The 12,449-nt window shown below is 39.3% G+C and overlaps 1 protein-coding gene across 1 annotated transcript; it reads right to left on the reverse strand.

Annotated features, from left to right (window-relative positions):
- Positions 1-1,903: 1,903 nt before the first annotated feature.
- LOC143774808 (vomeronasal type-2 receptor 26-like) lies at positions 1,904-12,123 on the reverse strand. Its single transcript, XM_077262576.1, has 3 exons — positions 11,845-12,123; positions 10,645-10,768; positions 1,904-3,114 (listed from the first exon to the last, which is right to left on the reverse strand). Exons 1-3 carry the CDS (start codon positions 12,121-12,123, stop codon positions 2,216-2,218), a joined length of 1,302 nt encoding a protein of 433 aa, XP_077118691.1. The 3' UTR covers positions 1,904-2,215.
- Positions 12,124-12,449: the final 326 nt, after the last annotated feature.

A 12,449-nucleotide genomic window follows, 5' to 3' on the forward strand; every position in this document is an offset into this window, starting at 1 on the left:
GACATTGAGCAGATACATTTACTTTCTAATTTTTTAATGTTTGTAGATATGAACATATTCAGAGCTTTCTTATTGTATAATTTACATATAGTTGATGTTTTCACACTTTACCCTTTAGAACCAAAATGTTCAGGTTACAAAATATTGGACCTAAATATAAGTAATAGAAGAACACCTGATAATTTGATAATTCATATTTTTACAAATTTTGCTACTACATTTTACCATAAATAGATATAGCTCCTCACTAGAGATGAGAGAATGGATTTGGAACTAACTGTATTAAACAAAAATGGCAAGAGAATGTGAATATTAATACACTTTCCAAAATGTAATAAAAAATAATAATTGTATATTCTTGGTGTACCTAGCCTATTTATTTATACATCCCTTGGCTTGTATCTGTTTATAAGATTTGACCTTTTTCCTATGACTTAACATCACAACAAATTATTTATGTATTACATTATTTATTTGACTCCAGCACACACATTTCAGAGAGATTCCACTATAGTTTGCATTTTACAGATATATCTATCACTAAGTGTTTACACTAAAAAGGATTATATTCATTGTGTCTCATGTAAATTTTATATGGTACCTATCTAACATTTTTTTCGATGTGCCTGCTTAGTATATTGTTTTGATCTTCAATGATTTTAATGTACTCAATGAAAATGATTATTTTTCTTTACATTTTGGGAAGTGAATTATCACTCTTATGGAACCTAAATGGTTCCTGGTTCTATTCTTCTTCTTGTCTTATATGGCATAAGAGTGCTTTTCAGTTACTTTGATGGATTCACATTAGGCTCTTCCTGTGTTTGAAAATGTGAGTATTTAAAGATTTGATATTAGAAATCCAGCAACTGGCAGCCAACCGGCCTCCATTTTCCTGGGATTCTTTTGAGGACCATAAAGGGCAAAAAAGTGTAAGATTATATGATACTGTCTTCGACTGAGCCCTCGCCTGTTTTGTCTACTGTAGCTCTGTGGTCTTAAGACCCCGTCTCACATAGCGAGATCGCTAGCGAGATCGCTGCTGAGTCACAAGTTTTGTGACGCAACAGCGACCTCAGTAGCGATCTCGCTATGTGTGACACGTACCAGCGATCAGGCCCCTGCTGCAAGATCGCTGGTCGTGTCAGAATAGCCTGGACCTTTTTTTGGTCGTTGAGGTCCCGCTGACATCGCTGAATCGGTGTGTGTGACACCGATCCAGCGATGTCTTCACTGGTAACCAGGGTAAACATCGGGTTACTAAGCGCAGGGCCGCGCTTAGTAACCCGATGTTTACCCTGGTTACCAGCGTAAATGTAAAAAAAACCAAACAGTACATACTCACCATCTGTTGCCCGTCAGGTCCCTTGGCGTCTGCTTCCTGCTCTGACTGCCGCCGTAAAGTGAGAGCGCAGCAGTGACGTCACCGCTGCGCTCTGCTCTCACTGTACGGTGGCACACAGTCAGAGCGGGAAGCGGACGGCAAGGGACCTGACGGGCAACAGATGGTGAGTATGTACTGTTTGTTTTTTTTTACATTTACGCTGGTAACCAGGGTAAACATCGGGTTACTAAGCGCGGCCCTGCGCTTAGTAACCCGATGTTTACCCTGGTTACCCGGGTGCTGCAGGGGGACTTCGGCATCATTGAAGACAGTTTCAACGATGCCGAAGTCGTTCCCCTGATCGATGGTCGCTGGAGAGAGCTGTCTGTGTGACAGCTCCCCAGCGACCACACAGCGACCACACAGCGACGCTGCAGCGATCAGCATCGTTGTCTGTATCGCTGCAGCGTCGCTGTGTGAGACGGGGCCTTTATGGTGTCTCAATGCTGACTGCACCCTATGTGACTGAATGAGGTCCAGTCAAGTGGAAAAGACCAAAAGACCACAGAGGCTAGAAGATGTAAAGCAAATAGCACAGGACCACTGAAGGAAGTGCAGTGGCAGGACAGTTGAGTATTATCTCATTTTTTTTTACTTCTCCCATTTTTGATGTCTTTTTAGGGCACTTTGGATTTGTGACAAATCAATTCAATCTGGATTTAAACATTTTGCCAACTTTTTTTTTAGCCTAAATAGGTGAATTTAGCTTAAAATTTTTTTTTTGAAAATTCAATTATCTCTACTTCAATCATACAATGTAAAGTTTCTTCATGAATAATTGCACTGATGTATACTGTAGATATATGTAATTATGATTTTTCATTCTCATAGTCACTTTCTCTGCATAAGATAATTCCTGGTGTTCATATCTGGTCTGAATAAGATAATGAAACATTTTGGTAGAAACATACAGATAACCAAAGCCCAACTAGATGCCAAGATAGAAAAAATCTCCATAGCTACAACATATATACCCTGGGCACTGAGTGAGGCTGGGATAAAAGATATCCAGACACTAAGGAAGGCCAACATACTGAATGTGATAAACTGAGCTTCATTAAAGCTGCTGGGAAGTCTTCGAGCCAGAAAGGCCACAATGAAACTGATAGTGGCCAGAAGAAACAGGTAACCCAGCAAGATCCACAAGGTGTAGGATGAACCCTCATTACATTCTACAATAATTATTCCAGGTTTACTTTGAGTGTTGTATTGTGGAAAAGGTGGAAAAGTTGACAGACATGTGATACACAACAATAGCTGTAACAACAAGGAGATAAGAATGATGGAGAAGGACACTTGAGGACTTGTCCATTTTTTTAAATTGCTACCAGGTCTTGTGGCTCGGAAAGCAAACACCACCATGACGGTCTTTGATAAGACACAGGATACACAGAGGCTAAATGCCATGCCGAAAGCAGCCTGGCGAAGAAGACATTTCTCAGGTTGTGGATAACCAATGAAGACTATGGCGCAAAGGAAGCAGAAGGTTAATGATAGCAGAAGAAGACAACTTAGAGAGTAATTGTTGGCCCTTACTATAGGACTTTGTTTATGACAAGAGAAAATTCTCAATATTAGAAGTGGAATAAATGAAGACAAAATACTGGTAGCTGCTAAGATCTTTCCAAGAGCATCTTCAAATGTGAAGAATTCGACTGATTTCGGGAGACATCTAGAACGTTCATGATTTGGCCACTGATCCCAAGGACATTTTAAACATTTTAATGAATCTGAAAATTAATAATAAACAATAATGTTACATTTCTAAGTAGGTTATATATTTATGCATGTAAATTTAACATGTAAAGTCTTTTAGATAAATTCTTAACTTACTACCAGGACGGACTTCTTGAACCTGATTGTTTCTGTTCCAATATGAGGTCATAGTTATGTCACCTTAATGTCTGGATGAGCGAGTATTGAGGTCACACTACTTCTTGAACTTGATGAAAAAATGTCTCTTTTTAATTCATTCAACTATTAAGTAGTGTTGAGCATTCCGATACCGCAAGTATCGGGTATCGGCCGATATTTGCTGTATCGGAATTCCGATACCGAGATCCGATATTTTTGTGGTATCGGGTATCGGTATCGAAACAACATTAATGTGTAAAATAAAGAATTAAAATAAAAAATATTGCTATACTCACCTCTCCGACGCAGCCTGGACCTCACCGAGGGAACCGGCAGCGTTGTTTGCTTAAAATTCGCGCGTTTCCTTCCTTACGTGAAGTCCCGGCTTGTGATTGGTCGCGTGCCGCCCATGTGGCCGCGACGCGACCAATCACAGCAAGCCGTGACGTAATTTCAGGTCCTTCAGGATTTTAAAATTACGTTCCGGCTTTGTGATTGGTCGCGTCACGGTCACATGGGCGACGCGACCAATCACAAGCCGTGACGTCACGGGAGGCAGGACAAGCGCGCATTTTAAAATGCGCGCGTATCCAGCCTCCCGTGACGTCACGGCTTGTGATTGGTCGCATCGCCCATGTGACCGCGACGTGACCAATCACAAAGCCGGAACGTAATTTTAAAATCCTGAAGGACCTGAAATTACGTCACGGCTTGCTGTGATTGGTCGCGTCGCGGCCACATGGGCGGCACGCGACCAATCACAAGCCGGGACTTCACGTAAGGAAGGAAACGCGCAAATTTTAAGCAAACAACGCTGCCGGTTCCCTCGGTAAGCTCCAGGCTGCGTCGGAGAGGTGAGTATAGCAATATTTTTTATTTTAATTCTTTCTTTTACACATTAATATGGATCCCAGGGCCTGAAGGAGAGTTTCCTCTCCTTCAGACCCTGGGAACCATGAGGGATACCGTCCAATACTTGAGTCCCATTGACTTGTATTGGTATCGGGTATCGGTATCGGATTGGATCTGATACTTTGCCGGTATCGGCCGATACTTTCCGATACCGATACTTTCAAGTATCAGACGGTATCGCTCAACACTACTATTAAGTCAACTATTGTGTGCAACCACCAATTAGGTTGAGTAGTCAATACAACTAGCAAATGTCTTGATTGACCCATTAGTGGAGCATGTTTTGTAATCTTAACTTACCTGTAAGTACAATAATATCCAATATGTGTGCAATGATCTGAAGTCCCCATTGAGTCTATTGAACGTGTTTTGAGTTATCTTCAGTTAACAAAGCCTTTTTAATATCCAATTGACCTCAACCTTTCTGGTTAGAAGAAAACGTATGATAAATTGTGGTAATCAAGAGCCTATTTAACCGCACATAGCAGTTTTAGACTTTGAAGACTACATATATTGTATAAATGGCCCAAACTATCCCTTTTTGGGACAGATTAATACCTTAATGTGGTTCATGCATAGGCGGGGCAAATGGAAGAAACCGTAGAAACACAGTTGGATGTAGAATTTATTCCTGTTTGGGAGATATTAAGAGCTCTGCACTTTGCTAAACAAAGAAGCAATAGCTTTTTTGCAAGCTATCCAAAAACTCTAAATTTAATTGGGCAGAAAAAACAGGTGTATACTTTTGAATTGTTTTGAATATTAAGACATTTTGACTTCTCAAATAATAATTTTAAAAAATTATCCCTTTTTTAGGATCCAGAACAGTTATTTTAATAACAAAATAATGAATCAATTGTCAAAGATTTTTATTAAGCCAAATAAATGTAATTCTATTTTTTATGGATACAAAACAGGAGTACTATTTTCAACGTTAAGAAGCTATTACTTGTTTTTACCAAGCCTTTTTAAAAAACTAGCCCTATTGTGGAAGCTGTTTTTTATTTGAGAACCTTCCATAAGGCCTGTTTCCAAGCACAAAGTATTAGTGTCGAGCATCTTTTTTTATAAAATTGTTAATTTTGTGAAAGAAAACTTAGCCATTTCTGACTATTTTACCCTTTCTGACTTGTCCTTAGTGGCCATCAAAAAATTCTTAACAGTGTTGAAAAAAAATGTATAATTTTTATAAAGAAAATTTTACTTACAGAATTGAAACCATTTTGATTTGATATTTTTTTTTCCACATTTTAACCTTCCCTATGCAATGCCATATGCATTGCTTTAAAAATGAATATATTTTAACCCCTTCCCGACATGTGACGGTATAGTACGTCACATGTTGGGACCCCCGCTTTGATATGCGCTCCGGCGGTGAGCGCACATCAAAGCCGGGACATGTCAGCTGTTTTGAACAGCTGACATGTGCCCGCAATAGGCGCGAGCAGAATCGCGATCTGCGCGCGCCTATTAACTAGTTAAATGCCGCTGTCAAACGCAGACAGCGGCATTTAACTACTGCATCCGGCCGTGCGGCCGGATATGAGCGCATCGCCGACCCCCGTCACATGATCGGGGGTCGGCGATGCTCCTCCATTGTAACCATAGAGGTCCTTGAGACCTCTATGGTTACTGATTGCCGGTGGCTGTGAGCACCCCCCTGTGGTCGGCGCTCACAGCACACCTGCAAATCTGCTGTGTAGCAGCGATCTTATGATCACTGCTGCATAGCAGAGCCGATCGGGCTGTGCCTGCTTCTAGCCTCCCATGGAGGCTATAGAAGCATGGCAAAAGTAAAAAAAAAAAGTTTTTAAAAATGTGAAAAAAATAAAAAAAATATAAAAGTTTAAATCACCCCCCTTTCGCCCCAATCAAAATAAATCAATAAAAAAAAACCCCAACCTACACATATTTGGTATCGCCACGTTCAGAATCGCCCGATCTATCAATTAAAAAAAAGCATTAACCTGATCGCTAAATGGCGTAATGAGAAAAAAATTTGAAACGCCAGATTTACGTTTTTTTGGTCGCCATGACATTGCATTAAAATGCAATAACGGGCGATCAAAAGAACATATCTGCACCAAAATGCTATCATTAAAAACGCCAGCTCGGCACGCAAAAAATAAGCCCTCACCTGACCCCAGATCATGAAAAATGGAGACGCTACCAGTATCGGAAAATGGCGCAATTTTGTGTTGTTTTGTTTTTTGCAAAGTTTGGAATTTTTTTTCACCACTTAGGTGAAAAATAACCTAGTCATGTTAGGTGTCTATGAACTCGTAGTGACCTGGAGAATCATAATGGCAGTGTGGGATTGCACTTTTTTTGCAATTTCACTGCACTTGGAATTTTTTTCCCGTTTTCTAGTTCACGACATGCTAAAACCAATGATGTCGTTCAAAAGTACAACTCGTCCCGCAAAAAATAAGCCCTCACATGGCCAAATTGACGGAAAAATAAAAAAGTTATGGCTCTGGGAAGGAGGGGAGCAAAAAACTAAAACGGAAAAACGGAAAAAGCTCCGGGGGTGAAGGGGTTAAAGAACATTTCACTTGAGGAATTCAAAGAATTTTGGTTTGATAACTTTAAATAATTTTGCCCCAAATAGATTCACAATAAAATTGAATTTCACCCACAATTAGAAACAAGACCAATATTTTGCATTGAAAAACTCATACACGTAACATGATATATTTTAGTTTTGAAAAACTTTTGCATTTTGTTACCAAACCTGGCAGTTATGGCATTTAGTACAATAAACAAAGGCACCTAGGCCTTCTCCCTTAAGCCTGAGCGCACGCAATTCTTTTGCAAAACGCAACACAATCGAGGTGATCTGGTATCAATTGTGGTGAACTTGGAAATGTGGGAGTAAGATTTACTTAATTGGAGAACTGAATGTGTTTTTTTTTTGGACACACTAAAGGAGAATGGATGATGCAGTGGAGGTGGATTAGAAAGTGTGTGTAAACCCGTAGCTGAGGATGATGATGGGGCAGATGACAGCAGCAAGGCACAACTTGCAGGTCTTACAAGAAAGGTGGAAGGAGGACAACTTTAGCCTTGCTCATCTTGCTGGTCAGTTTGCTGTCCTCACATGAGCAGGTGGTGCTATTTAATGTGGTTCAGGTCCTAATCAGTGTTCTAGGATGTGTCCAGATTACTTCCAAACAGACAATCAAACTGCAACATATCAGTTCTCAATCAAAATAATTCTCATACATAAGATGCTGCACACAAGGCTACCTTCTTACGTGACCACTACCAGAGCACTCAGGTACTGTTGATCCTCCTGCATCAACAACAGTTTAAAACCTGCTCCTGAGCTGGCTGCAGAACAGTCAAATTTTGCTCTAGATGCTGTTTTAGCCGCAGACCACCTGCGCTGTTTGTCGCTGAGGCCAATAACCTCATTCTCTGATAAAACCACCTCCTTGGCACTCCTGTGCGGTTCCCAGGTTTTGTCCACCACAGAAGCATCATGATTATTATTTTAAACTCTGAATCAGCTAAGTTGACTCGTTGTTGGATATGGCTTCTGCTCCTTGTTCCCTGCCTGATTACCACATTGAGATTTACCCTGGTTCAGCGTGCTACTACAACTGTCAATGCCATACCACTTTGATTCACAGAGTCAATAATACAGCTTGGCATTAAAATTGTGTTCATCATCTTCTCCATCACCATGCCATCAGCGAACAAATACTGATGGCTCATCTATTCCAATAAATCAACTGGAAAAAAGTAGTTCTGGGGTAGTATGTTCTTTAACTCCTGGAGTGTTTTGGGTAATAGGACTATGGGTATCGCAGGAGTAGATGACATTGACAGAATGGAAATTTTGCTTTGCATAATATTGTGTTATCTCGTTGGAGGAGAAGGTCTGAGCAGAACACTAACTCCATCTGATGGTGTCGCTGTCAGAGGCTACATCATCCTTATGGGATTAAATGAAGAGTAATGGGACATATACACCATCCTGACCTTTTCTTCCTCCCAATTATTATACATATTAAAAGAAAATGAGGCAAACTGTGATCTGAATTTGGTACTACTGTTGCTGGAATAGTTACAGCCTGCAGCGCCAAAGATATTGTTGCTGATAGCCTCTAACGCATTCTTATTTGTGTTTATGATATTTGGTTTGTTTCTCTATTGTCCTACCACATCCATTGCTAGTACCACATTTTGAACACAAGGATAATATTTGCTTAATTTGACATACTGGGCCAAGTTTAGAAACAAAAATGATATTTTAATAGCAAGCTGCTCATAAATTGAGTGTGGCATGTATGTTTCTCCAATTGGAAAATTTAAAAAGATTTGAGGAAACAGTCCTGTAAAGTTGTCTCTCAATTTACAGTAATATTTTATGTGCAAATTATTGCGATAAAGTACGTGGCTTAAAAAGGCTGCAACAAACCACATTATAGATATTTGGTGCAAAGTTGGAAGTTTGAAATAAGCATGAAAAAGTAAAACTTTGTAACTGTTTATCTCACCCTTAACAAAAAAATACTTAATCCTAAAAATGATGCAATAGGATACACTTTGAAAGATCCCAAAGGAAATTGTAGTATCACAGCAGAAGAAAAAAAGGTCAGTACATATGCGCCTACAATTGTTAAATGTGGAACAGTTGCAAAACCTTAACCTTCTCCATATGTTTTTAAATTCTTTTTTATTGTTCATTCTTTATTTTTTTAATTATAATATTTAATATTGACATTTTCCTCTGTAAATGCTAGATTGTAAAGCTGTTGCGGCTTCATGACCAGAATTGAACATGCCAAAACAACAGCTGTATCAATGAAGGGTGCAAAGCAGACTAGTAAAATAGGTATTTAAACAAATAAAAAAGGTTAAAAAAAGGAAGCATGGCCACATGCTGCTAGAGTTGGCGGATTGAACTAAATAAATTTAATAAAGAAGTGCAATCGCAAACCGGGGTCCACCGTGCAGAGATGTAAAACTGCAGCTAATGTGAACAATGGTGGGGCACGCAGCGAGCGATTGCTAGCTCGCACTGAGTTACACATCACTCAGTGAACAGCACACGAAGTTGTGGCAGTCTCACACAGAAACAGAATAGATGCTCTGCTATTGAGCTGTGTCACTCGCACACATGAACGAAGCAGATGATCTGCAATAGAGCTGTGTCACTTGCACACAGTAACAAAGAAGATATGACGCTAGACACGATCCCTCTTAACCTCACAGAGGATCGAAACCCACTAACGGTGCAAGTAGAAAAGCCTGATCTATCAATAAAGAAAAGGAGTAACCTAATTGCTAAACGGCGTAGTGAGAAAAAAAAATTGAAATGCCAGAATTAGTGTTTTTGGTCTCCACAACATTGCATTAAAATACAGTAAGGGGCGATCAAAAGAACGTATCTGCACCAAAATGGTATCATTAAAAACATCAGCTTGGCACGCAAAAAATAAGTCCTCACCCAACCCCAGATCACGAAAAATGGAGACGCTACGGGTATCAGAAAATGGCACAATTTTATTTTAAGCAAACTTTGGAATTTTTTTCACCACTTAGATGAAAAAGAACCTAGACATGTTTGGTGTCTTTGAACTTGTAATGACCTGGAGAATCATAGTGGCGGGTCAGTTTTAGCTTTTAGTGAAACTAGCAAATAAGCCAAACAAAAAACAGTGTGGAATTGACTTTTTTTTGCAATTTTACCACACTTGGATTTTGTTTGCCTTTTTCAAGTAAACGATATGGTAAAACCAATGATGTTTTTCAAAAGTACAACTCGTCCTGCAAAAAATAAGCCCTCATATGGCCATATTGACGGAGAAATAAAAAGTTATGGCTCTGGGAAGGAGGGGAGCGAAAAACGAAAACACAAAACTGAAAAAAGCTCCAGTCATGAAGGGGTTGATAGTTACACTAAGAGACCATACAGCTACAGAAGTTCACAATATGTCACTTGATTAATTGGATTAGTATTCATAGACAGATACTACCACTCGCTTTTTCAATCTTACATCTCAGTACTGAAAAACAGAAACAATCGCAATAGGCCTTATTCTATTATTATGCTGTTTTCTGTGAGCTCCTATCACTACACTGTATAGGTATAAAATTGACCTCCTTAGCCAGTATGTATCTTTTATACTGGCTGTGATAGCCCCCTGATTGGCTAAGCTACACCATGTAATCTTATTCTGGCTGGACATTATGGGGATGCCTGTATGGCCACACATGGTGCTGTTAGCAAGCTCAATGACTCTTCAGCAGTGTGTGAAATGGCCCCAGATGTATTTTTCTAAAGGTTTTGTGAATCAAATTGCAGAATATTTAAATCCTTGTGGAACCTCAAATTTCAGGAAATTCAACTCAAGCTCAATCCTACTCTGATCGATCTGACCATCTCTCCAAAACATCATATTGATGAGAAGATATAAAAGAATGACTATATCCTTTTGAGCATTGTACAATATATTCCTTTATAGATAACAAATGATACTTGCTTGTCTGGTTGGATATTTCTCCTTGAAGACACTTGACACATTCAAAGCAGCAGGCCGGTTGTCCTTGTAGAACGGCCTTCCTGAACCCAAGAGGACAATTCTCACTACAGACCGAACGAGGGACCTGGTGATTACAAATATTAAAAGGATTGTAAATGGATTAAAGATGGATATTAACCTCTTAACGATCACCGATATGCATTAAAACAGTGGTCGTCAAGTGGCCTTATTCCCTCATTGTCCTTGAAATGGTCATTGGGAAAAAGAGAATAGCGCCTCATAGGAGACAAAATTCCCACTGGAGACAGCTGTACATATATAGACATTTAACCTGTGATATATATACACTTTTTTTTACTTTTTGTGGGAAATACCTATTACCAAGGCTTTTATCTTAAGTTGAATTGTTTTGCCTTTGTGTGTTGCCATTTGTTGGCTCTTTATTATGAAATTGATTTTCATGCATACAGGCATATAAATGTAACTAATTCATATATGTGTAGATATGTTCAGACCCTGCCTTTTGTATGCATATTATCGTCTGTGTTATAGTAGCACAACATAAAAATTTATTATTATTTAATGGCACTTGATGGATAAACGCTCTGTGGGAAGATTGATCATGTGCAAGCCTAGATAGGTCCACCAAGGTCTTCTCCGACATTATTTTTATTGTATCAACCCATCGGGTTGCTGGTCCTCCTCTATGCCTTGTTCCTTCTATTTTTCTGACCATGATGTCCTTCTCCAGTGATTTACCTCTTCGTATGATGTGTCCAAAAGAGGCAAGTTTTAGCTTGGTGATTCCTGTTTTAAGTGATATGTCTGGCTTCATTTGTTCTATACTTGATTTTTTGGGTTTTCTTACCACACATAGTAATGATAACATCCTTCTCCAGCACCACAATTTGAAAATGTTGGTTCTTCTTCTGTCTTGTTTCTTTATCATCCAGCTTTCACATCCTTATGTTACTTCAGAAAAGATCAGACCATGTATGAGCCTGTCTTCCTCGCCAATGACAACCTTGTCCGGTAACTTCATTGTTGAATTGCCCATAGCTATTCTCCTATTGACTTCCAGTGTCATCGCTGCATCTTGTGTGATTATTGATCAGATTAGGTTGAAGTCCTTTACAACTTCATATTATCGCCATCCTTCTCAAATGTGTCCCAATTCTACCTGACAGTAGTCAATATCACTGACTTATTTGTGTTAAGTAGGAGTCCCATGATCAAGCTTTCCATCTTGACACTCAATGATAAGTCTTTGATTCCATTGATTGTTGCAGCGCTTGTTGCTGTCAATGTTGTATCTTCTGTGTATTTAAGATTGTGAATGATTTTCCCAGCAATTTTGGTTCCCTCTTCTTTTTTGACAAGTCCAATCATCTTGAAAATAACTTCTGCATATAAATTGAAGACAAATGGTGAGAGGATGCAGACTTGTCCGACACCTTCCTCGACATTGAACCTCGCCATGTCACCATGTTTTGAAAACCCAATATAAATCTGGTATTGCTACAATTGAAAAGACCCGAAGAATAGCACAATCGTATCACTTATTAGGCAGAGTGAACAGCACAAAAATAAATATAAGAACTATTCTTGTATTAAGTGTGGATGCCCAGAGTCCAGTAAATGCCTAAAAAGATGGATACCACCAGAACAGACTCAAAACTGAGTCCCAAGTGTCTTCATCCACTTCATTATAGTGGGTAGTTCCATTAGGGGTTTCATCTAAATCACATTTTTGTGGGAGCTACATGGAAACCCCGATGTAAGTGAACAGCGTATAATGCAAGAAT

This window comes from Ranitomeya variabilis, chromosome 5, assembly GCF_051348905.1.
Source record: "Ranitomeya variabilis isolate aRanVar5 chromosome 5, aRanVar5.hap1, whole genome shotgun sequence".
Taxonomy (NCBI): Eukaryota; Metazoa; Chordata; class Amphibia; order Anura; family Dendrobatidae; genus Ranitomeya; species Ranitomeya variabilis.